The 27121-nt window shown below is 39.5% G+C and overlaps 1 protein-coding gene across 3 annotated transcripts in view; it reads left to right on the forward strand.

The window, feature by feature from the left end:
• The window catches only part of PTPRG (protein tyrosine phosphatase receptor type G), a 730401-nt gene that overhangs the window by 662684 nt on the left and 40596 nt on the right, over positions 1-27121 (forward strand). For 2 of the 3 annotated variants that reach the window (XM_004034398.5, XM_055383012.2), the window contains exons 14-15: positions 4946-5032; positions 17551-17642. In XM_004034398.5, the coding sequence (XP_004034446.3) occupies positions 4946-5032; positions 17551-17642 (179 nt within the window). The remainder of the gene's footprint in view (positions 1-4945; positions 5033-17550; positions 17643-27121) is intronic. The other variant, XM_004034399.5, reaches the window with a different exon arrangement.

Genomic DNA, 27121 nt, shown 5'->3' on the forward strand with positions numbered 1-27121 from the left:
CAGTGGCGCGATCTCGGCTCACTGCAAGCTCCGCCTCCTGGGTTCACGCCATTCTCCTGCCTCAGCCTCCCAGTAGCTGGGATTACAGGCGCCCGCCACCACGCCCAGCTAATTTTTTGTGTTTTTAGTAGAGACGGGGTTTCACTGTGTTAGCCAGGATGGTCTTGATCTCCTGACCTCGTGATCCACCCGCCTCGGCCTCCCAAAGTGCCTGGCCTATTTGAGAAGATTTTGATGTTGAATAATATACCCTATTTGGTCTTAGTCCCAGCTGATCAGTGCTAGTTCTCTTGATATTAAAAGTTTAATATCTTATTGACCATAACTCTAGCCTAGAAAAAGACTTTCAAAAGTATAGAGCAGCTTTACTTCTCAAATTCAGATAGGGCTGAGCTAACTGCAGATTCTGGAACAGAAAACTGGAAACTCTCTAAGTGGGAATTGTAACATCTGACCCAGGTTTGTTAAAATTTGGTATGAGAAGGATTTCACACTCTGATCTGGTAGATTCACTTCAGCACATGACCAAGCCATCTGTAAATTCTGTGGTAAATCAGTCAACACCAATTTAGCCACATATGCAAATAGGAAAAGGTCTCTCTTTTACTCTAAGTCCCATCTTTAGATTTTCAGAAATTTTGCCATGTGTTGGTGCCTCCTCATTAAGAATGCTGTTCATGAAAACAAGTGAGTTTTGTTGACATTGCAATTTTTTTCTTCCCTGGATGTTCAGTGGGAGACAGAGTGTAATAAATATGAAGGGATGCAAACCGCAAATGTGTGGGGGATTTGTGTTGGCATAATGGAGGCTCAGGCAAACAAACAGATGCATGCGAGAGTCGAGAGTGGCATGTGGTAACACCCCTCTCTTGCTTGAGGGATGACTGACCACATGTGCCTCACTGGAACACAGATCCCTCCTGTACTGCCACAGTAGCAACAATGACACCAGAGCTGCTGTGAGCCCAGGCACATGCTCTTCACCCATCTGCTCTAGCGGCCGACACTTCCAGGTCTACTTGACGATGACTGGATTTTTGGTATAGGTGTTTGTCCCCTTTTCACCCCAGCAAAGTCACAAAGGAGACAGGTATCATAAGAATGACTTCTCACATGCAGGTAACTGTGAAGACGTAGGAAAGGGGAAACACCCCTGTTAACCAGCAATAATAGCTGAATTAATACAAAGAACACCTTATGTTATTTAATCCTCCAGCAGTCATGTGTGGTAGGCAAGGCATCAGGGACTGCATCATTCTTGTCCCAAGAGAGGAAACAGTTTCCAGAAGGGTGAATGACTTGTCCAGGATCATAGAGCTTGTAAGTTTTAGAATTTCTCAGACTTAGGGTTTTGGGTTTTTTGTTGACCTAAGACCCTTTATGGCTGGCCTAGTTACTCCTTTGTTATTTCATTCAACATTTATTAAGCATCTAGTTAGTTCCAGGCACTGGAGAGCCATTGAGGGGACAGAGTTCCTGCATTTAAGGGGCTCATACCTGAGAGGAAGAGAGGAGCAGGTAAACCAAGGTAATCCCAAATAGAAGTCAAAAACTGGTGGCCTCCAGACCAATTTTATTTAGCTGACATGTTTTTTTAAAATCTTGAATTATTTAGAAAATAGAAAGATGTGATGAAAAACCCCAGTTATCTGGCTTCTTCTGATAAACTGGACAATTTAGCAACGTGTTCTCAGATTCCCTTGTGTCGTTGGTGGCTGGATGGCGCCATGGTGGCCCACTTTTGAGAGGCTCTCCCTTACCAGTTTGCCAGTCTCTGCCCTCCCCGCTATTCCCTGCCTGTTTGGTCCCTGTGGGTGGTTGATTTTGCATTCCCCTGGGTTGCAATAGTGATCAAGGAAAACAGTGTGTTCTGGGAAGGACTCTGACCACAGCCAGGGTTAGGTGAGAAGGAGAGGGAGCCAAGAAGGATTTCTCGGAGGAGAGAATGTTTGGACTGTATTTTTTACAAAACAAAGAAAAAGGAGGCTGGGCGCGGTGGCTCATGCCTGTAATCTCAGCACTTTGGGAGGTCAAGGTAGGTGGATCACGAGGTCAGGAGTTCAAGAACAGCCTGGCCAAAATGGTGAAACCCCGTCTACTAAAAATACAAAAACAATTAGCCGGATGTGGTGGTGGGTGCCGGTAATCCCAGCTACTTGGGAGGCTGAGGCAGAGAATTGCTTAAAATCAGAGGATGCAGTAGGTGGAGATCACGCCATTGCACTCCAGCCTGGGCAACAGAGCAAAACTCCATCTCAAAAAAAAAAAGAAAAAGAAAAAGGACAAGTGCTCCAGGCAGAGGTCGCTGTGTAGGAGATGACCCAGAAGCACTGGATCATGGCACATTCATTATTTCTTAGGGCAAACTCTGCCAAACTGCCCTTCCTTTATGCAAAGCAAAGTCCACTGTTAACGGGTAGAATCAGATTCTTTTCCGGAAGATTCTACATGTACAAAGGCACTGGGTCATTCTTGGTTGCTCAATGTCCTCTTATGCTGAGGGAGAGTGAGAATCAAAAGGTAGGTTTATATAAAACTTTGTCTAGTCTGGAAAACTCTGAGCTTCCAAGTCATTATTTTTGGTGGGTTTGTGTGATCACCATCTTTTCTACTAGGAGACCATTTACTGGACCACAGGTATTCTGGCATCATTTTTTTCTTTTAAAACTGGTGAGTGTGCCATTCTTTTCTTTTTGGAACCCATATCTGTGGCCATATTTCAAGACTTTTTTTTAATCATTAGGAATAATTTTTACAGTTCAGCTTTTCAAAGCCTGACAATGTGTCAAGCCATTGGGGAGAGCTCAAGCACATTTTGTGGTGCCAAAATATGGCTTGCCTCAGAGGGTTTGAGTTTATGACGACACCGTGGTGTTAAACTATCTTGCTCTGAGATGCTAAAAGAGATGGGGGTAGGGAGTCTTTTGAGGTCCCCAAGCTGTTCCTGGAGGTGGTCACCCCTTTTTTTCTTTCTCCATGTGCCTATGCTGGGAGATCTGGGTCACATGGCAGCTAATGCTGTGGATCCCAGGCAACTTTTTGCTCAATAACTGTTTCCCAAATGGCTACTCAGGGGCCTTTCAGAATTCACGAGAGCTGTCAGTTGTTATAGTAACCGGCCCCCTGCTGTCGAGTTGGCCCTGAGATGCCAGTGGAAGCTCTTGGAACAAGCTAACACATAGTCATTAGACAAAAGCGGAAAGAGATTCACTGCTAAAGGTTGCCAGTTAAACATGCTCCATGATACTTAAAAAGCTGGACTGATTCTGTTAGGGAAGCGGTGGGTGGGTAAATTTTTAAACCAAGCTTACTTTTCAGGAAAGGGAAACTCCTTGTATGTTCAGTCTATTCTAGGTAACAACCATCTTTCTTTGGATTTCTCAGAATTAACTGTCTTCTCCCCCCGGGGTTAATTATGTCTGTTCTGCTGGTTTGCTCAGGTAGCCTCAAATATCTCAACTATTCAAGATATTAGTTATTGATTGTGTGGCATTTGCTTCTCAGCAAAAGTGTTGTCAGTTTACGGGTGGTAGTTTTAAGCGCCTGTGATTGTGTGTGAGGAAAAACTGCGGAGATAGCCGGCTCTGCTCCAAAATTCCTGAAAGAGTGAATCTGGCAGAATTCAGAGTAGGGCTAAGGGTTGAGAAAAAGTCTAAATATTTTAGGAAGCTGCAAATTTCAAGTTTTTATGAGAATTTGTAAAAACATTCCAACACACTCATGATTTCTTCAGATTAATGTTCGTAGCCACACTGAGTATATCCATGATGTTTGTAGGACAGTTGTTGTAGTTCCAGGATGTACTCAATAGAGGGAGACAAGAAGTTCTGTGTTACAGCAATCCCTCCCCACTTTTAATCGTATTTCCAAGTTTGACTTCTCCAAGTTTTGGTTCCTGTGCCAAGCACTTTTACCCAATATGGAGTCTAATAATTAACACAATCATTGAAAGCTTGTATTAAGGGTGAAGAAAACCTAACACTCCAGAATTAGAGGATGTTCATTCCTAGAAGTAAAAAACCACCAGCGGACTCAATAGTTAACAAAATGTTAACTCCTTTGGAATTACATACCTGGCTTCAGAATTCTTTGTGGGACTCAACAGAACTTCCAAAAAAAGGGAACTTCCATATATCTGAGTTTGTCATTGCTATTTTATCAACAGAGTTTGGAAAGAATAGGAATCATTTCAGTGTGAAATCCTATAGCCCAGCTGGTTTGGGAGACTAAATATAATTAAATAAATACTTTCAAGTGTTCTTGTGTGACAGAAGTGCATCTTTCAAATTCTGTAGCCAAGTCTCAGATGCTACAGTTATTTAAGTTTTAAGGGGAAACTAAATATAGGACTTAATATATAGTAATAACTTGCTAACTGCTGTTCCCATCTCCCTGAGGTGCCTCTCCTATTTATTCTCCAATCTGTATTGTGAATTAAGAAAATGTTTGTTCTGAGATGAGAGGAAAGCATGGGGTAAAAGACAAAACCCGAAATGTGTCTAATGGCACCAAATTCAGAGACATTTGTGGCAGAAGGGAGGACCAAATGATCTCCAAGTTCACTTTACTCCAATGATATTTTAAGCCATTCTGTTTGCCAGGGCAGTGTGTCAAAGGTGGAAGAGTGGGTATATGAATGACAAGGGTCATCACTGTGTTTGTGGTATCCTAACCTTCCATTAACACCAGGGTAATAGAGGCTGCGAATATGTAAAGATGACTTACAAGAGTAAAGTTCCCACTGGGTATTTCTTACCTCAGCATAAAAGCTCCTCATAAGCTCCTTTGTGTATAAGCATCCTCTTTTGAAAATGTCACAGATGAGGCCTGATGACGGGGTCTGTCTGTGTTAGATGGGAGGGGAGGGCATTTGTATGCAACTCTTGGTGGCCAATTGAAAATACTGTATTCTACACCTGTTCTCTTTTGTTTTTTGTCCATTTAGAGGGTGTAACAAAATAAAGTCCAAGGGCTTTCCCAGACGTTTCCGTGAAGTGCCTTCTTCTGGGGAGAGAGGAGAGAAGGGGAGCAGGTGAGGGGCGGTCAAGCTTAAGTGGGGGGCGTCTTGATGGCCGGGACTGGCTTGCCAAATTTTTGTTTTGTTGCCATGGGGATTGAAGTCTTGTAGATGGCACAGTGCTGAAACTCACCTGCTTTACCTGAATTCCCAAAAGTAAGACTTGCAAATATCAATTCAGCTTGTGGGTAGCTGGTACCAATTAAAAGTATGTCCTGTGTGTGCTTGCTTTGCTTTATTTTGCACTTTTGGGGGTGTTATTTGTTTCTGGGTTTGTATGTACTGGGGGTGCTCTATGTTTGTGTGTCTGTATGTGTGTTGCATCCATTTTCTTTCCAAATTTTCAGATATTTGCATGGTTTTGAGCTTTTTAAAAAAACATATAATGCATGCATATAGCCTTATGTGAAAAATACCTCTTAGAAACCTAAATTTGTAGATAAGTTAGGGATGAAGAGTAGGAAGGGGAGAGAGAAGTGAGCAAACATGGATGTACTATGTGTTTTTCCTTAAGAATGGTGAAGTTGTTTTTTTTTTTTTTTAAAAAGGAAACTCATATGAGTTCTGGATAGTTTGAATACTTGGAAAAATTATTGTCCTGGAAAGATTTATAATAAATGTTTGGAACTCATGATTGTACAGTTTTAATCACCACACTTGAGTCTCTTGATAATACTTCTGTAAGGCCTGTCTTAGGCAAACTGTATTTGATATTAATATCTTTTAATATTAAATTGCTAATTAGACTAATTCACTAATCCATATTATGTCAGGAGCAGTCCCTTTTTACTTTCAATGAACCAATTTATAGGATTTATGTTAGAATTTTTACATGGAATGATTCATCTCCATTGGTTGTGGGTAAATCAGATTACTGAGATGAAATTTTAGATATCCAACTATTATAATCAGATAAACCTATGAAATCTGAGAAGGTATAGTTTAGGAGTTGTGACAGATTAATGAGAAAGTATATGATCTATTTTCTTTTACACTGTACTGTGCAATTTTGGCCTTGTAGGGAAAGCAATAACTGCTAACACTGGTAACTAAATTATTCTGTGATCCCTTTTTGCTTATTAATGTCTTTAATTTCTAATACATTTTCAAAACTAAGGATACAAACTGAAATAGAAACTTCTCTGTATAGTTTTGGAGTCAAAGACTAATCTTAAGAGAGGAAGACGTTGGACATCACTTAAATGCTTAACTGTCATACCCAGTCCATTATAAATATGTTGTGTTTTTGACTATAACACTTTAAAAAGCCAGCATCACCTTATGAATATCACAAAGATAAATGCACATCCGATTTCAAGTCGTCCCCAGAAGTGATGATGTAGCCTGCCAGACTGTTTCTTTTATGTACTTTGACCCCCACATGTCAGTGGGCCCATTATAGATATATTTTAGATCCTAACAGAGATGCCCCAGTCTCTCTGGTATCTTCTCTGCTGCTCAGTGAAGGAAGCACAATCAGTTTCATCTAGGTCTAGGAGTTGGGAACCATCTTGTGAAACTACAGGTATTTATAGAATCCCTCTGATTGTGAATCATAACATTTACTTTTTAAAATAGTGTAGCAGCTTAAAAGACAGACTTTGGCTCAGGGAGATATGTGTTCTAACTGCAGCTCTGCCACTTCCTGGCCCTGTGACTAGGAAGGGCCCATAGGGCCTTAGTTTCCTTATCTAGAAAATGAGTCTAGTGATAGCAACTTTTCATGAGGTTGTTGTGAAGATTAAATGGGGGTAGTATATGTAAAATGTTTAGTGTGTGAAATATATTAACCCATTGAGAAGATGAGGAAATTCAGGCTCTGAGAAGTAGTCACTTGGCTAGGCCACCCTGCCTAAGTAGCTGCCTTGGGAATCCACTGTAGCGGCGTGAATCCTGAGCAGTACCCCCTCTCACAGCTACATGTGCTATGCTAAGTACTCCATGAAAACGATATGGGCCAGATATAGATCCTGTCCTCAAGGGACGCCATGTCTGTGCTTCTTATGCTAGCCGCCCTGCTGTACTGTACAATTCCTCATTCTGGCCCACTGTCCCCTCTCCTTCCCCATGCTCTCTCCCCAGGCACTTTTGCTGCCTCCTTTCCTGACCCATGTCCATCCTGCTGCTGTTCTATAAAAGGGCTTTGAAAGACAGGGTGCCCCCTACCTCTGTCAGGCTTCTGCAGGAGGCTGGAATGCAAGCACTTCAACCAGGCTCTCTCTCACCTTTGCCTTTTTCAGTCCGCTCTCATTTTCTTTCCTGGCTTGTTATCTCCACCTAAAATGTGGCCAGGAATCAGAAGAAGAGCCCCCAGTGATAGCTAAATTGCAACCCTCCAAACAGCTACAAGAGCTGTTACAGAATCCCTACACATTAACTTCATGTGGCATTACTCTTCTGCCCCTGTCATCTCCCTGTCCCACAGCAGGAAGGAAGGAGACTGTGCCGCTAAGACGCGTTGCACAGAGAATTGCTAAAAGCAGGACAACAGCTGTGAGAGGTGATTATCCTCCCAGAAAGGAGAGTAAAAAAACATTGAAGATCAGACCCAAGTATTTAATTTTTTAATAAAGCTGATTTAAGTTTTGAGTAAGTAATACTTGACATGATTCAAAATAAAAAAGTTTAAAATTATATGCACCACTAAATTACCATCCCATCACTCACCCACCCTGCTCCCTACCTCCTCACAAATAGGTAGCCCCTATTGCTAGTTTGTTGTCTATTCTTCCAGGGATTGTTACACATATATAATATATAAGCAAATAATGAATATCCTTTTATCTCCTTGTACACAATGGAATACAGCATATGCAATCATGTGCCTTGCTGTTCTCACTTAACACAGGATTTCCCTATGCCTATATAATTTCCTCATCCTTTTACACAGAAGCATGGTATTCCTTTGTATAGAAGTGTCATGATTTAATTAACCTATCCCCTGTGGCTGTCATTTTGATTGTTCTCTGTCTTTTGTTATTATAAACAATCGTGTGATGAATAAGTTTATGTGTCACTTTGCAAGTGGATAAGCATGTCTGTAGGAAAATTTTCAGAGGAAAATTTATTGGCTGTATCACAAGGTACATGCTATTGTGCATGTATGGTGCCAAGTTGCCCTCCATAATGGGGTACCAAGGTGGGCTTCTCTCTGCAGTCTATGAGCATGCCTATTTCCCTACAGCCAACCCAGCACACTGCATTGTCAAACTTTGGCCTTTTTACTAACCTCATAGGTGAAAAAGAAACGGTGTCTCAGTGTGGTTTTAATGTATTATCTCTTACTATAAGTGGGATTGAACCATTTGTTTTTCTGTAAACTGTTTATATCTTTTGCTTGTTTTTTCTTTGAGTTATTGGTCTTTTTCTAATGAAGAGAGATAATCCCTTGGTAGCAATGTGGGTTGCAAATATTTTTTCCCAATTCATAGTTTACTTCCTAACTGTATTTATGGTTCTTCTTTGATGTTTATATAATCAGATTTATCTATATTTTCTGCTTTGTTTTCTAGATTTTGAGTTTTCTTTTAAAAGTCTCTCCATTCTGAGGTTATTCTTTTTTAAAATTACTTTTATGGTTTCAAATTTTAATAGTAAATTCATTTGGAATTTAACCTGGTTGATCTTTTGATGTCTGAATCTACTTTTTTTCCCCCCCAGATGGTCTCAAGTATTTTAAAAAAATACTGCAATCTGGGGCTTAGTGAAGAGGCATATAATACCTTCTTAGATCCTTAAAATATCACTCACAGCAAAATACAGTCAATCAGTATATTAACAAAATAAGGAGTTGCCAAGAGGCTTTTACCCAGACATTTTAGACTATAAATACTGAAAAATATGTGCAGTAAATATAATGTGAATTTCATTTCTTACCTCCTCCCCAAAATGAGTTGGACTATCACATCACTGTTAACCTTCCAAAATCAGTGGGATATTCTGTCAGTGCCTTAAAACTGTGGCAAATGAGGTGGAGAGCCCCTCAAGCCTCAGTCCAGATGTTCAGAATATTCCAGTCTAGGGTCTGAAGGGTGAGACAAACACCTTAAAGCCCCTGACTTCAAGCCTTCTTTTCTAGGTAATAGCTGGAAGTCTTGGGAAGTACTGTCCAGGGCTCACTTTCTCAAAGCCAGCTATAATAAAAGAACTGTCACGGTCTCATCAAAATGTGGTTTCTGAAGAGACCTTTTCTCTCCTATCTCCTGGAAAGTATTACCAGTACTTCAGTCAGACCTAGGTATCTGCAAGGATTTCTTGGCAAACTTAATGCCTAGCTAAGAGAATATAGTTTTGAGACCACTTTTGTGCCTGTAATTTATCATTTTCTCCCACCTTCCTAAAGATGTTAATTGCAGGCAATTTGAATCATCCAATAAAATTCTCACTATGGGAATCAGATTTTTGTCACTTCTGACTGTACCAAAAGTCGACTAGGCCATCTCTCCTATTCATGTGAAATCCAAAATATTTTTGAAACATTCTCTCCTCGTTTTAGTATCTGTTTCCTCTTTCACACCCCATCCATCACTGCATGATTTTGTTCTCTTTTCTCTTCCCTTTTCCCTTTCTCTCTCCTCATATCTGTTAAGCCCTGCTTATCTAAGGTATGACAGCCATATGCCCTGGGACTTCCACAGCCCTCATGTGAAACTTGCCATTTGATTATCCCCCAAAGCACATTGACATTTGTTAAATCTCACGCCCCCTTTTATGATTTGGAAAATATGGCCACTAGAAACATATTTTGGTTTGAGTTTTTCTTTTGAGAAGATCCCTTCCGGAAGAGATACTACAAGTGTAAACTGAGTTTTGTAAACTGAGTTTTATAAACTGAATCACTTAACATGCCATAAAGGAAACTTAACAGCAAGTGAGTTGTTGTATATGAAAAATCTCAACTTAGAACTTACATTGGGCTCCTTTCCAAGTGGAATCCCGGAGTTATTTCAGATACTCCTCTTTGAGGAAAAGCCCAACAACGCCTACAGCCTTTTCCTTTTATTGTTGTATTTGTCACTTCAATTTCTTGAAACATTTTGCGCTAATAAATCAATCCATGCCTTTTTAATACAGCTCTCAATCATCTTCCTTGAAAGCATGTGAACGTTTTCAACTTTCTATTTGTAAGTGGCTCTTATTCATGCAGGGTTTACTACAACAGATCCATTTACAAAAGTAAATATTAATGCAATTTCTTTTCTTGACAGCATGAAAATAACTGGGATTATTAGCGGGTATGCCACTGCAAATTTAAATGAGGGCAGTGTGTAAATCAGTTAAGATTGTATAATTAATATTCAGCAGCAGCTCAGCTAACTGCCCTCTCTAGTCTGCAATTAGAATTTTGAGCTACACACTGCTAATAAACTCTTTGCCACCCTGATGTGATTATAGAACCATTGAGTTTAATTTGAAGACAGTCACTTGGTTTCTAATTCCTATATACCAACAATCAGTTAGTTGATGATTCTGGGTTTTCATATGAGTCTGGAGGCCACACTGTGGTCCTCCACCCTGCCCATGTCCAGTAGTCATGATGTTGTTCAGGGCAGTGTTGTAGTAAGCAGAGGACCCTGGATGAGAACAGTGTGACATCCCAAGCTTCTCAGAGTGGGTGTACGTGTTGACCCAGATGTCTGTAAACCTCAGGAACCCCTTTTTCCTGTAAGCAGGTTTGGAGACCTGCCTTTTAAGGAGGTTTGTTTGTTTGTTTTTTAATACAGCAGTGTTGTGTGGAATTCCAGACGTTTCTAATGTTCAGTCTTTCTGCACTCAAGTTCAGCACTTTGCTTCTGAAAAATATTGGTCACTAAATTATTTCCAGGTTCTTGTCAGAAGGGCAGAAAAAGATATAAGAAAATTGTTAGCTCATATCAGAGGTTATCTAAACAGGTTCCCGGAAAAACAGAAGCCACAGAAGAAAAGGCCTTTATGCAGAAATTTGGTCATTCTGGGTATTCTTCCTTAAGAATGTATCAAATTCCTGGGTGGAAATGGGGGGTCAGAAGTCTAGAGGGTTTTTTTGTTTGTTTGTTTTGGTTATTTTGCTACATTTTGTTTGGGTAGTAAGTCTCTATAACTGGAATTTTATTAATACTTATAAAGGACTGTCAGAGCAGCTGGGCGTGTGTGTGTTTCATTAGTCAAGAAGGCCAATTAAACATACTGGAACCTGTCATGTGCTGGCAGTGTATATTTTTCAGCAGGGAGCTCAGGGACTTGACGTTGACAGCTGATACTGGCCGATGTGTTTCACATCCTGACTAAAAGATGTACTCTGCACGTTGTGTGTGCTCTGTTTTCCCAAGAGTAGACTTTATTTTTAAAGAGGTCTTTATCCTTAAAATATCTCCCTTATTTGAAAGCATGGAAGATTATTTTTAGAAATTTCAGTCCAAGAGAAAATATTCCTAATCATAAGCTTCATGTGTCCCATGTGGGCTTTTAAGAAGCCATGCATACTTGCACATTCCTACCATCAGGGCTTCAGACACTGTACAGATCTGGACCACAGGTGTGGGTTGTGGGCTTGAGACCCAGAAAACTGCTAACCAGATGCCATACAGATTTGATCAGCTACTATCACACATTACCCTCTGGACTTCCAATCAAACCTTTCTTAGAAATCTTTTGAAGATATATGAGCCCATGTTTGGTTTTCTAAAAAGGGATGAACGAATGGAGAGTAACATAGGAAGCTTGCTTCCACTCTGCTACTTGGAACTTTCTATAGAAATGTGCATAGATCTATATGTTAGTCATCTTTGGTCAAGCACCAGAAGCACTTCGGTAGCATTTAGGGCTATGCTGTAAGAAAAGTGCATTCTTTTGAACAGGGACGCTTATTCGGTGAGGCAAAATGCTTACTCTGTGAGAGGCATATGAGAAATGGGACCAACTTAGGGACCAACAGATTCACATCTCCCGTTTCACTTTCATTCTGTCTCACATACCCACTGAGTTCGAACTGAGGAGATAACTTGTGCAAACTGAGCTCTTTCTTGTACCCATCTGGGAGCATTCAGTGAATGTTTCATGTAAGTCCCTCTATGTTGGGTATCTTGTTGATGGGGGTGGGCTTTAGAAAGCCATCTAAAACAGTGGTTTTCCAGTTTGTTTAAGTGGCAGGAAACTTGGAATTCAGGATGTCGGAACATCATTATTATTAATAATATTGAAATAAATATTGACAACTTCAATGCCTTCATAGAAACTGAAATTAATTTTCCTACCAGACAAGTATAGCAGTCCACAAGGGTGGACTCTCAGGAACCATTTTCCCTTTCTCACAATGGTTCATAATTGGACACAGTACATACCAGAATCCCTAGAGGGAGTCTTCACAATACACAGAGCTATATATACCCCACCTGGCACCTGCTCTGTTAGAATCATCATGAATGGGGCTTACCCTGCCTGGGTATTCTAAAAGCTCCCTAAGCCAAAGAGCTATGCACTGCTTGTTAACAACCACCATTTGACTGATACTTTACTGATAAGAGAGAGAGAGACTGAGAGACAGACTGACTGACTGTTCAGGGCCCTCCAAAATTAAGGCATACCTAAATCAGAGAACTTAAAGTGTCAGAAAGATATATGCTGCAAATGTACAATAGGGGGAAGTAGAAGATAACTAATTTGGGTCATTACTAGGCCTGTCAGAGTCAGTGAAAATAATGTTACCTGGCCTCAGTTTCTTAAAGGGCACAGACAGCACCCAGGCGTTGGGGAAGGGATGAGAAGTAAAAGGGCAGAGGTGGAAACATGAAATATATGGTGGGGAATCATTGGATTATACTTTGTAGTTAAATTTGTAAACATACTTTTTCATTACAAACATCTATTTCATTGATTTCCCTTTTTAGGGTACTTACATATACAAATGTTCACTGAAGAGAAATTATAATTTTGGAAAATGGCTCTTTGTGATCCTAGAAATCTGATTCATTCAGGGAGGGTCTGTAAGGGTAAGTTAGTTGAAAGAGAATTAGACCTAGATAGAAAATTGAAATTGCATGCTCAGTGACACACGTAAACACTTCGAGAAATTCTTTTTTTCTTTCTTTTTTTTTTTCTTTTCTTTTTCTTTTTTTTTTTTTTTTTTTTTTGAGACCAAGTCTTGCTCTGTTGCCCAGGCTAGAGTGCAGTGGTGTGATCTCGGCTCACTGCAACCTCTGCCTCCCAGGTTCCCAGGTTCCAACGTTTCTTCTGCCTCAGCCTCCCGAGTAGCTGGAACTACAGGCACGTGCCACCACACCTGGCTAATTTTTGTATTTTTAGTACAGACGGGGTTTCACCATCTTGGCCAGGCTGGTCTCAAACTCGTGATCCACCCACCTCGGCCTCCCAAAGTGCTGGGATTACAGGCGTGAGTCACCGTGTCTGGGCAGCGCTTTGAGAAATTCTATCTCCATTCCCCTGAGCTCAAAATTAGAGACAATACTGCCTCCTTAAGTAGATCACAGTTCAGAGGTTTAGAGGCATTAAAACTTGTGTTTTTCTTTCCTTTTCTCCAAAATCCCTGCTTTTGCTTTTATTATTCCTGGATACCTCTGAAGGTCAAGAAGCATAATTTCTCATGGAAATTCCCTGAAATGAGCAAGTTAAAATACAATGTCATGTGATATGCAGCTGCTTTTCTTAGGTATTAAACACAGTGTAGAATTTGTACATGCAAAGGGACCATCTTCATATTGTTAAGGATCATGAAAAGCTGACAATAGACTGACCACCTTCATCAGTCCCTGGCCCAGAGTAGACCCCCCCAATAGATAGTTATTAAAGGAGTAAATTAAATACCAGCATTGTAATGCCTCCATGAAATGGAAGATTAAGCAAACATTAATAAAGAGGATGCCAGTCTATATTTGTTATCAAGGAGAGATGCATATAGAATGATCTCATTTCGTTTTTTAAAAATAAAACCCCCATGTAGTCCCAGCTACTTAGGAGGCTGAGGCACGAGAGGTGTGAGAATCACCCGAACCTGGGAGGCAGAGGTTGCAGTGAGCTGAGATCGTGCCACTGCACTCCAGCCTGGATGACAGAGCGAGACTCCGTCTCAAAATAAAATAAAATACATACTCCCCCAACACCCAGAAAAAAAAAAATGGAAAACAGCCCATCTGTCTATATTTGGGTGAGATTATAATAATAGCCCACAGATTGATCTCCTTGTTCCATTTCTCCTGCCCTCTAATCCATTCATCATGTAGCAGCCAAAATGAGCTTTCTGAAAGAAGCAAGTCAGACGGTGCCTCTCCATGTATTAAAGCCTTTCATTGACTTTCCCCTGCTCCTAGACACCAATGAAGGTTCTTTGGTCGCTAGATCCTGCATGATCTGGCTCTGGCCCACCTCTCCAACCTTGCTTTCCACAGCCTTTCCCTTGCCTCTGGCTTCCTTCCAGTTTCCTAAAATGCACCAAGCTCCCTCTGTTCTGAGGCTCTTCAACTAGCTGCTTGACCTGCCTAAAATGGTCTTCCTCCAGAGTTTTACAGGGTTAGACCTTCTTAATCAGGCCTCAGCTCAAATGCCACCTCCTCAGTGAAGTCCCTTCCTTCAGCCGACTTCATTTACCACCACATGATTCTTATTTTCTTCATTGCTCTTGACTATTTGAAGCAATTTATTTGCTTGTTGTGGATTTTTCCCCATGAAGACATAAATACTAGGAGAGTAGGTGCCTTGTGTGTCTTGTTTATCATTGTGCTCCCAGCTCCTCACTGCAGATGATCAAGGAATAGTGAATAAATGAGGAAAAGTATACAGGGATAGACCTCAAAATATTAATAGTGAGCATCACTAGGAGGAAGATTTTGGGTGTTTTTAATTGATTTTTTTTCTTTTCGTTCATTTGTCTTGCCTAATTTTTCTGCAAAGATCATCTGTTGCTTATATAATACTTTATCAATTACTCCAGTGCTTAGCCAGGCTTAAGGAAGTAGTTTTAAGGATTGCAGACAGCGGCGGGAATGTGTTGTCTGCATACTTGATGCTGTGCAGTGGGTGCTGAATAAACATTTGCCAAATCCATTGAAATCTTTATTCTATGGGAAGACATTCCCCACAAAGTTCTGTAGTTAGTTGCCCACCCATATATTTGTGTGGGAGGCAAGTGCATGATGTGCAGCAACGTACAGATGCGGAGCTTTGTCCCCCAGGTTTCTGATCCTTATCCCCAGTCGTGTGCTTTTCTCTGGCAGTCATGGAGTTATTTTGCTCCAGGGAAAATCCATTATAAACAGCAGCACATGGGGCACTAGAGTGTGATTTGCTTCAGTACACACTGCTTTTTTCAAAGATAATGTGGGGCCTGTAGTTCCACATATAACTGAGACTGGCTGAACTGTCTGCCTGTCTTGTAGGGAAAAAAAAATCTACAATATAGTATATATATTCTTTCCAAGTCACTTTAACAGTAACTTGGCCAATAACAATTCTGATTACTAATAGCTTTACATTTTAGAAGTCTAATAGCCATAATAATTATGGTCTTAAAATCAAACTTATTTCTTGCATGCATTTGTTTTTTTCAAGTTAAAGGCTAACCCAGTAAATTGCATCCCATTCATCTTAGTGACTTAGAGCATTTATTTGGGCTATTAAGTAGTTGAATAGCTGTCCTCTAACTCAACAAAAGCAGGTTTTCCTTAGTTATGATACTGGATGGTTAAGGCTTTCATTCATTTGTGAAGTCCATAACCTGTGTTTTAACTTTAATGTTACATTCTGGAAATCTGTGCAAATTGGAGAAAGTGGGGGAGGAGAGGAAGGAATCCAAGAGTAGAAAACTTAATAACTAATTTAGAGAGAGAAGGAAGTTATCTCAAACATCAAAATAATTTGTTTCACATAGATTTCTATTGCTTTACATTCAGAAGATTTGGTTAGCACCAGAGCCCTATAATATTATGTGCATTTCATATCCATGTAGCTTAAGTCTGACTAACTTATGTTCTTCACAAATTTAGGTAAAGGCAGCTAAGCAAAGAGTGATGAAAACTTGTTTTATTATTTATATTATAAATGCTGAGCAATTCATAGGAAAAAAAAAAACACACTCATTTTTCTTCAGTGCTCTATTAGAGTAGTCCTGGGAGGCATGTGTCAAGAGTTGTAGTAACTGACGTTCAGAATCTCCTAATGGTATGGAGCAGCAGTCTAGATTGATTCTAGAGCACTATCCAAATGGAAACTGCTTAGACCTACTTTCCATCTGAAAATAGGCACTGCTTAAAGAACAGCCCTTCATACCATGGCATGTGATCATTTCTGATTGCGTGTGGTTATAATAGCCTGTATAAAAGCTGAGATGGAAACATCTTTGTAACTCTGTGGTCTCTTCACTCCCAAGGAGATCTTGTTTTTTATAGTTTCTTGATTTTTCTCTAACCTTCCCAACCCTAGTCCCTTCTTTGGCCTCATAGAAACAGGGTATGCCCAATGGAATCATCCCAGGATATTTTTGATTAGATTGAGCAAAGACAACTGTGAAGAAAAGTTGACTTATCTGGTAGTTGGAATACGGGCCCCAGAAAAAGCAAAGCTGTAATGTGTGTAAATGTTGTTTGGTGTGCGATGCCAGAGGAGGACAGATCCCAGTGACACTGTGCACCAGAAGGATGCCGCCTGCTTGGCTAAAAGACCCAGCAGTAGGGCCAGCTATTGTAAAGCCCCTCCGCCAAATGAACAGGGACCCTTCTCTGGTCACAATAGCCATTCACGCTGAGCAGCTTCATTAAATATTCAGCCTGTGCTTCCGGCAGCTCATTAGGGCCGCAATGAGCAGTGACGTGGATGCAGGAAAGCTGAGGGCCAGCCAGCATCGGAGGCAGAGGCTGAGTGAGCTGCTGATGGCTTTTCTCTTCATTGCCTGTCCTATGATGACCAGTGTGTGCTCTCTGCTTTGCTTGAAATACAGGTAAAAAAAAACAAACAAGCAGATGACACGTAAGGGCTTCAAGACTTTGTCTCAGATGTTGTCTGGCAAGGGCCTCTGATTCTGAGTGCTTGCCTTCCTGAAGCCCTCTGACCCCTTTAAAGAGCTGTCTGAGGCTTAGGGGGCCTTTGCATGAACAATGTGGTGCTATTGTGTACTTGGGCTGTTTGATGACGATGTTGGAAGGGGATACAAGGTGTGGTTTTGAACTTGGTGCTGGGGATTTAGAATAGCAAATTATTCCTCTGTAACATACCAAATTTAGAAATATTGTGAGATAACCCTAGCACTCTGTGTGGTAGGTTTACTCTCTACCATGTTTTCATGTATTTGAGTAGTTAAATACTAAGCCTTTCCCTTTGAACTATCAGTTTGGATGCGGTGATGATAAAAAAAATGGATATGCTTTAGCAATTTTGGGCCCCTCCAACAGGCTGAATGTTGTCCTTGTATCTTGTTACTTTTACATGAGTTTACCCTCAGTGCTATGTGATGTTTAAAGCTGGGAAGATCTGTAAAATAAGAATTAAAAGAAGATAAACTCACATAAAGTATATTCTATTATTGACATGTTTTTCTCTTTTCTACACAGAAAATGTTTTCAGACTGCTCATTTCTATGTGGAAGACAGCAGTTCACCTCGAGTGGTCCCTAATGAAAGTATTCCTATTATTCCTATTCCGGGTAAGTAAGACACTGCTCTTATTTCCAATGGGCTAATTGTTTTTCTCTTTTATTCTCAGTTTTATGTGATAAAACAACAAAATATTTTATAGCCTTTTAAAGCTTGCCCAGTATAAGAAATTCTTTTTAGAAGAACAAATAACTGAGTTAATGTAGTATACAGTCATATGCAGGAAAGGGAAGTACAGTAGAAAAAAGGGAAAAACCGTACAAAAACATTCTTAGTATCTACTTGGACTAAATTTCATTTGCATAGGCAATTTGTGCTTATATTTTTAAATCACAAGTTGTGACACATTTTTTTTAAAGGTGGTATTTTTCTAAGATTCTTTCCTCTAAAATAATGTATCTTAATGTTCAAAGTTTTGGTTCTTATGATGGTTGTGTGGAAATAGAGGGATACATTACTGGTCTGGTGGATATTTGACTTTTCCTCTAGTAAGAAGATAAAGCACTTGGTTACTGTTGGGGTAGGGAATAATGGAGTGCACACTGTAGTGAATCCTAGCAAATGCCATAGACATTTAGAAGTTCAGCAGTGGGTTAGGTGTAATAGGATGTGGGATTTGAAGATCTCACCCACCATTTTTATTTGGCATCCCTTCTTGTTTGCCAGATTTTAACTTTCTACATCCTGGTTTCATTATGTGCTTCCAAATACGTATCTTCAGATATTTTAGATACATCTATCCTCTTGACATTACTCTTTTGCAAACAGAAGCGTCACTTTGATTATAATGCCACCCCTCCTCCACACCTGAAGCTCCCCCATCCTGCTGATCTGCCCTATTCTCCATAATGCTTTCCACCAACTAATGTGCTATTTATTTTACTTTTTTCTTTGCTTTCTTCCCACTACAATGAGAGCTTTATAAGGGCAAGTGGCTATATCCTCAGTGCTAAAATAATTCTTGGCACATAGTAGGTATTCTTTAAGTACTTACATGAATCAACGTTAGAAAAATTTCCTTAAAGTTCTAAAAAGGTCTTGGCTGTGAAACTCAGAGGTACAGTCATTCTTTGGGTACCATGGAGAAATGCTTCTATTGTTTGCAGATTGTCACTATGTGTGGTTATGGTTGTGGACTGAATTGCCCTGTTATGTGTCTGTATATTGCTAAGTCATTAGATATTGCTGGGATTGTCCATGTTTTGTACATTCTAGTCAGCTTTTCTCACTAAAACTTGTCACACAGAAACAAGAAGATTAACAGAAAGTTTCTGATTAGCTTCCTGTTGGAGCATTTTGTGGCTGCTAAACTAATTCCCATAAAGATAGGATAAGTTTTATGTTACTGTGTGTTCTCCACTAACCCTGCCCCTTTTTCCTTGCTGAAGGAGACTACTTTTCCTTTGAGAGTAGAGAAGGCAGACAGGAATCATCAGTCTTCATCAGCATGAAATAAGTAGTTTCATTGAATCTACTGGATTTGCACAATAGCGTGCATATACTTTTTCCTCTTGCTTTACCTACAATATGTGTTGACCACTGGAAAATTCCTGGCAGCCTTTCTCCCCTCTGACCTGATTTGTCTGACAGAATCAGTTGTTTGGTAGCTGTGTAACTGAAATCCATTTTTGAAGAGTTAAATGGTGAAATACTTACTGGGCTGTTTTTCCATTTCTATTTTCTTTTACCACTGGGTTAGGAATCAGAAAACCTAGGTCCACCCTGAAATCTTTGTTCAGTGCCTTCACCTCTCTGAACCTTAGTTTCCAGAATCTGTAAATTAATTAGGATGCCTGTTCTCCTTGCCTTTTGAGGTAACTGTCAAGACAACAGTAGATGATATTTGTAAAAGCACTTTGGAAACCATACATTAAGCGAAAAGTGTAAGCTGTTGCAACTTTCCTTCCCAAATCATGGTACTGGTAATCCCAGCAGTCATGGAGAGAGAGCATTTGCATGACTCTCATGTTAAAATTGTGTCCCTGACACCGAACTACATCCACTAGGTGTGCCCTACCTTGAATCACTCTTCTTTGATATAGGCTTTAGAACTTTCAATTCACTAGGATCCTCTGAATATGCCTTGCAACACCTTTGAGTAGGTATATTAGACCAGAAATTGCTTTTGAATGTTTTCTGTTTCATTCCCAGTTACCTATTTAATTAAGAAGTTAAATACTCAAAACCCAGGGGCATTTCTTTAAATGTGTCTTTTTCCCTTTTAAATATGTTTCTCCTAATTCATAGTCACTACTAGTAATATAACTATATCAAAAGAAGACTGCTTCACATTCTCCACTGAATGAGAAGCCCATGTATTCAGTTGTACCTCAGTTGGCAAGGTGAGGCATTCTTGACAAGCTGTAACACGTTTGTAAAGATGAATTATTTTAAATGTAAGGCAGTGTGATGTTAAAGGGCTTACCTAGTGAAATGACGAGTGAGGCTAATCTGCTTTCTCAGGTCTTCATAGCTAACATAGCCTTACTAGGAGTATGCCTAAACAAATGAACTTACTTCACCCTTAACTGAGAGTTACCCTAAATGACCTTTCCTTAAAGAGCTTTCAGCTTGATCACAATCTCTCAGCTTGGTAAATAAAACCCCACAGTCCTATTTAATAGTTATATTTGGAAAATATTTTAATTCACAAAGCACTTTTTAAACAATTAACTGTTCTATTCTCTAGGATTTCTTCTTCTTTAGTTATAGCAGTACAACGGTGTCTCATAAAAGAAAAACACAATTCAATTTTTAACAAACTTGTGAGTTATTTTCACTCTACTAAAGCTTTTACCACAACTTTTCTTTAATGGAGACCTCCATGGAATCATTTTAAATGATTTATCTTAGAAATTATCCAATTGTTTTTATTTCTAAAAATAATACGAGATTTATATAGCTCCTATGAAGTATTTATTCTGCCCATTCAATCTCAGTTATATTTTATCGCTGCTCAAAACCTAAATAACAATAATATCGGACCCCAGATTTATCAAATTATTTTACCACTTGGGCTCTTCACTCTCTATAATTGATTTTTTTAAAGATATTTGCAGTCAACAGACATAACTAGTAAACTGAATCATTATAACTGGCTAAAAATATGTGCAGCAGGGTGAAGTTGAAAATTCTAGTACCAAGCTGTTGTAAAAATAGAGCTCCAGGGTTATCACTGTGGAATATGCAATACACTGTGTTCCCAGAGCTTATTTTACAGTTAGCCTCTTAAAAAAATGTTACCTAATAATTATTGAGCTTTACCAACAAAGTATGTTTATTTTCACTATAGTCCTATAGAGACAGGGTACAGTTGACACCCCCATTTTCTGGATGAAGAAACTGAGGTTCAGAGACTTTTTTTTTAATTTGCCCAAGGTTACAGAGCTAAGCAGTGGAGCTAACACTGGAATTATCTCTGTGACTTCAAAGCACAGATGCTTATAAATGGCTCTGCCACCTCTTGGCATACGACTGTAACAGTTTTCATATCTCAAGACTTCAGACTCCTCATTTGGATATTGATTCATTAAATCAAGGCATTTTCAAATACATGTGAATATTCTCTTTAGTTTTTTCTGAGTTATTGATCATTAACTTCTCTCACTAGCACTGACCATTTGGTTTTCCATTAAATTCTCTTTCATCCTCCTGGAGGGAATTTCATAATTCTTGGGTTGACATTTTCCCCATATTAAAAAAATCTCCCCTCTCATCTCTGTTCTCTACTTATTTTTATTCTCTTCCTTCCTGAGAGAAAGACTCAACTCAGCAAGACATCCATTCCCTGCACAAAAACAGGTCTGTGTGATTTAAATGACTTAGGAAACAAGGTCACAGCCACGTTGAATGTTGAACAAATTTAGACACTAACTCAGCAACTTTGGATGATTCTGCTGTGGCTAAAATTCATAAATAAATAGCTTGTATCTTTAAATCCCAAAGCATACGTGGAATCAGTAAGTTATACTGACTTTTGGAAACTATTATAAAATAGGTAAATGATTAAGGAAAGCTTTGCTAACCCTTTGATACTTGTCCCTTTGAGATAGCAGTTTATAGGAGTTTTTGAAGAATTTTGAATGACCAGTTTTACTAATTCTAACAGAAATTTAGGATATTCAGTGTGTTCTTCTGATTTAGTATAGCAAAGACAGTGTTTTAAGAATGAAGACTTTTTTTTTTTTCCCCCGGTCTCACCTAACACTTATGCAAAATATGGAAATGCTAGACAGAGACTGTGAATATATATGGTGGCTGAGGTTAATTAGCCATGTTAGAAAAAACTCAAAATGCAAGAGTATTTATCCAGCTTGAAAGAAGTGCTTTTGAGGTTGGCTTCCAATCACTATAAAGGTAGTATCAATTATTTTATCAGATAGATTTTGAATGGTTAGTGCCTGTTCCATGCATGACATATGGGAAAAGTAGGAGCAGCAGAGATAAGTTAAACTGTGACTTCTGCAGGAGAGTGAAAGGGGTTTTGACTCAATATATTTCACTAAGGGTTTTTCAAAAGAAAATGTTCCCCGGTTACTGGTTTCCCATTGTTTCGGTGTGAGGATAAAGCATAATTGAATGCAGTAACCCAGCTGCCAGTCCCCTCATATGCTTTCCATCTTCTAAAATACTGAAGTGGTCACAAAATTCTGTCTTTAAGATCCATAATATTCTTAACATTGACAGGTACTTATAAAAATCTAGTGACTCAGGAATATTCTTTTGAAAAAACAAACTTGAATATTAGTTATTAATGAAGCATTCACTACATTATATTATTCTTTTAGGCTTTCATTATATATAAACTTTTAGAAATCAGAACTTAGCTCATGAAATTAACCTGTTATAGAGCATATTGAAAGGGCTTTCCTAAATATGCATACTGTCAGACACAAATGTCCTAACAAATGCTTTTCTCTGGAAATTAGAAAATCTAACTTTATAATAAGAGCATTACAAAAGAAAATGTCGCTGCTAACCAGTAGCTTAGAAATTCAGAAATGATTCATGCCTTTCCAGCAGTTAAAATACATCTTAATAATTTGAAGGTCACTGGCTTCAGCAGGGTGCCAGAATATAAAGGGGTTTTAAACATGCAGTTTAAAACCCTTGGGATTAAACCAACCTTGTTGGCATATTTTATTTATACAGAGATTATCTCCAAAAGAGATTCATTGGTCTTTTGACTATAATGAAGCCCTTTCTTTATTGACTTCATTGTGTCATAAATGAAAAGAGATTTCTTTTTATGGCAGGAAATAAAATGTTCCAACCTCCACAACACTCCATGCATCCTAAGAGTGTGATTTAGACAAAAATCTATTTGTTGTGTCCTAACTCAGGAAATCTTGATAATGTCCTTTTATTTCATATTTGCTTTATCTTCCTAAGTTGACACAAAGGTATTACCAAACACCTTGAGAGGCCTGAACTTGGCCTCTGAGAGACTGAGAGGGCAGACAGGAGGGGCAGGGGGCTGAATTCCTGAAAATGAGGTCTATCCACTAGAGGTGTGGTTAACAGTACCTGCTAACAGGCCAGTTGTTGGAGCAGGGTGGAGGGAAGGGGGTGGGTAAGGTCTGAGCTGCACTGATTTGACCCAAGTACTATGCTAGGGCTCTGTTCTTCTCCGCCCATGGAGATTTGGTCGGAATTTGGGATAGGGTTGAGAGATCTGCCAAGGGTTAAATGAACTTTACAGGGATTGCTCATAGAGTGGGTGACTTAAGGACCTCTGGAATCTTAATGGTATTTACATAAATACTCACACACTTCCAGAGTAAGCAAGAAGGGATATTTTATTAAATAGACCTTAAGTCAATCAACTGCAGCAGCTAAGCATCTTGTCAGGAAGGTAAATGCCGTTAACAATTTATCTACCTGGCATCATCAAGGTGACCAGTCTACCAGTGTGAATTTTCCAGGTAACTAAAGCTTACCCTCAAAGCCAAAGAATATCATTTCAATCCTTTTTGCTGAAAAGTTTCTTTTAAATGTAAGCTCTAGGGAGGTAATATAATAAGGAAGAACCCAGGCTTTGGAGTCTGCCTGGCCCTATTACTTGATAATGACAGTAGCCTTGGCAAGCTTCTTGGTCCCTTTTAGGCAGTTTCCTCATCTAGAAAATTAGATTAATCACAGCACCTAGAACATAGGGTTGTGCATGTAAAGCAAGTAGCACCTAACAATAAATCATAGATATGAAATGTTTACTAAATGCCAGGCACTCTTGTAAGTACTTGTGTTATCTTGATTGCTTTTCATAACACTCTATGAATTAAGTACTGTTATTCCCATTTTACAGATGAGGAAAGGGAATCAGAGAAGTGGAGTCACGCAGTCTGGCTCTGGCTTTTCCACTTATACCGCTGCCTCTGGCTTCCCGATACACAGCAAGCATCTCATCACTGGTGGCTGATAAGAATCACAGATACTCAGTTTTACTGAGTTACATGCTAATGGCCTTACCAGGAGCTGTGTACTAAGGCTGGGCCCTCTGTGCAGCTCCTCCCTGTGGTGTATGTTCAGGGACAGCTTTGGCTGCTTATTTTTCCTTTCTAATATCAAATAAAAAACTATGGGCAAGAAAGCTGTTTCTCTTTATTTATCTGTTATTCCTTAAGATTAAGAGAAAGGAAATTTAGCGTATATGAGTAGGTTAGAGGCATCAGGTGTTGGTGATTTTCCTCTAACAGTTCTGAAGATGCAAGTACGGCCGATACATAACTGTAGATTTTGGAAACAGCTTTATGTTCGAATGCCATTGTTCTTTATTGCCTACAGTGTTGCATTTGAGGTCAGCGTTATCTCAGCTTTGGTGTTTTCTTCTCAGTAGAAGTTGCTGTCATCAGTTCACCCTCTTCTGAGGCTCTGCTTTTGGTACCTACAAACCTAATTTCAAGCTTCATCAAAAGTACATAAGAAGGTTTTGTTGTGGATTGAACAAAATAAAAGGCCTGTTATGTACATAATCTAATTCTAACCACAAAAAGCTAAAATCTGGGAACTTAAGGGTAAATAATAATATTTAATAACAATAAGCCCACCTCTTCAGGTACTGATTCTCTACATTAGTCATTTTATAATCGGGTGATTTAGTGATAATGGTAGTGGTCCCACTTTTGCCTAGTTTAAACCTTTGGTATCTGAAAATTTTGTAAGTACAAATAGTGGCTGAGTAAAGTGGCTCATGCCTATAATAATCTCAGTGCTTTGGGAGGCAGAGGCAGGAGGATCACTCAAGCCCAAGAGTTTGAGACTAGCCTGGACAACATAGTGAGACCCCATCTCTACAAAAAATATAAGCCAGGTGTGGTGACGTGGGCCTGTAGTCCCAGCTACGCAGGAGGCTGACGTGGAAGGATTGCTTGAGGCTAGGAGTTCAAGACCAGCCTGGGCAACATAGCAAGACTCCATCTCTACAAAAAATATAAGCCAGGTGTGGTGGCATGGGCCTGTAGTTTCAGCTACTCAGGAGGCTGAGGTGGAAGGATTGCTTGAGGCTAGGAGTTCAAGACCAGCCTGGGCAACATAGCAAGACTCCATCTCTTTAAATTAGCCAGGCATGGTGGCACGGAACTATACCTAGCTACTTAGGAGACTGGGGTGGGAGGATTACTTGAGCTCAGGAGTTTGAGGTGGCAGTGAGATACAATTGAGCAGCTGCACTCCAACCAGCCTGGGTGACACAGTGAGACCATGTCTCAAAAAAAAAAAATTAGCACAAAATTATCAAGTGATATTTATCAGATTAACCAGGATATTAAGAATTAAAAAGTTTAATTTGTTATTCCTTGAAATTATAGTACTTTGAGAATGAAGACAAACAGTATATCATAGTACACAGGAATACAGTCTTTGGGTTCAATGGACCTGGGTTCAAATCTCAGCTCTGCCACTTAACTGAGTCTTTTTGGACAAGTTGCCTCGGTTTCCTTATGTGCACTTTGAGAATAACCATGTTCCCTTCATCTGGTTCTTACAGAGATAAATGTGTGAAAAACATTTAGCACAGTCCCTGGTAACCAGTAAGGGCTTAATAAATGGTGGTTTTCCTCTCATTCTACCAACTTTATCATTATCCTGCTTTTGTTATACCATAATAATCTCTCATTTAATCTGTTGTCAGTGAAAACATCTTCACTTTGATTCCAGCCCCTTTTTTCCTTTATGCTTCTCCCACCACCACCACTGCATCAGTGACATTTACTCCCACTGTCATCAAATCCATCCTTTTAATGGCACTTGTAGTCTTTATCACATAATTACACTGTTCTTGCTCTCCCTTGTGTTCATCTCTTCACCAACACAAATGTCCTTGAGCAGAGACCATCTCCCTAATATCTGGCTGAATACTAGGTGCTCAGAAATGGCTTCATCCAGGGGTTTCCCATTCTCTCTAAGTCGGAGCACTTTTTATCTAGGGTCTGCAGCCAGCTTCTTCTGCCATTCTAAAGTTTTTTCAGCTGCAAGATGCATATGAAAACAGTATGCATTTCTTGGAGTACATGTTAATACATATAAAGTACACAGAAAGTGCCTGGCCTAGTTAATGCTGCTAATATTCCCTTCAATCTTTAATGAAACTCAGACATTTAGGTGGAGATAGCATGTTTTGGATGAATGTCTTCTTAAAACACACAGGGCCTTTCCAGATAAAAATTGAGCTGATTAGGCCTCTGATGCTGTCCTAATTGCTTGGCCTTCTGCTAGTTACATTGATTTTATAATCATCTGGCTCGTGTTGAGAGAATGTAATAGAAAAATTATGAGAATGATCAGAATAATTAGTCATAGCCTTATATTAATCTCAATATAAAGAAAAGAGATTTATGACTCCTCAGCTATTTATCTTGATTGCAGGGCAAATGCTGTATTATCTGGGTAGCTGACAGTGGTCAGTACAGCATGCATCTGTATGTATGTCCGCCTGTCTGGTACTTTTGTGACATTATTGGTGGTGCCTGGAAACCCAGAGGGTGTGGTTAGGCGTCCTTGGATAAAGATGCAAATTGGAGAGACTAGTGAGTCATATATTTCCATGATTATCATACTGAACTCTGCTGGATTTTTGCTGCTTCTAGCCATAGTGGCAGCAGGCATACTGATTTCTGGGCATGTGTGTGTGACATTAGCTTGGATATTACAGTTGAGCACTTTGCAGAAAAAAACAATAATCAGTTAACCTGAAAGCATTTCTTTTAATGATCTGAGGTGGGCTATGGCCTTTAAAATGCTGTGGTTCTTACCTTACAGAGTAAAACAGTTCTAAAGCTGACATGTTTTTTCTTACTTTGAACTACAGTCCGTGTTCCTAATCACGGCACTGTAAGTTCTCGGGAATCTAAAATTCTAAACTATCATTGTCGTATAAATGTTGCCTTCAACTTATTACTCTGCTAAATATGTCACTCTGCCCTTGAAAATAGTGTTGTATCTGTCATTTCTAAGTATATGAAAGTCCTATAGTCTACATACTAGAGCGATTCTGTGGTTAGGTTGTGTCCCATCTCACCCATTTTGCCTCTTG

This window comes from Gorilla gorilla, chromosome 2 (genome assembly GCF_029281585.2).
Source record: "Gorilla gorilla gorilla isolate KB3781 chromosome 2, NHGRI_mGorGor1-v2.1_pri, whole genome shotgun sequence".
NCBI lineage: Eukaryota > Metazoa > Chordata > Mammalia > Primates > Hominidae > Gorilla > Gorilla gorilla.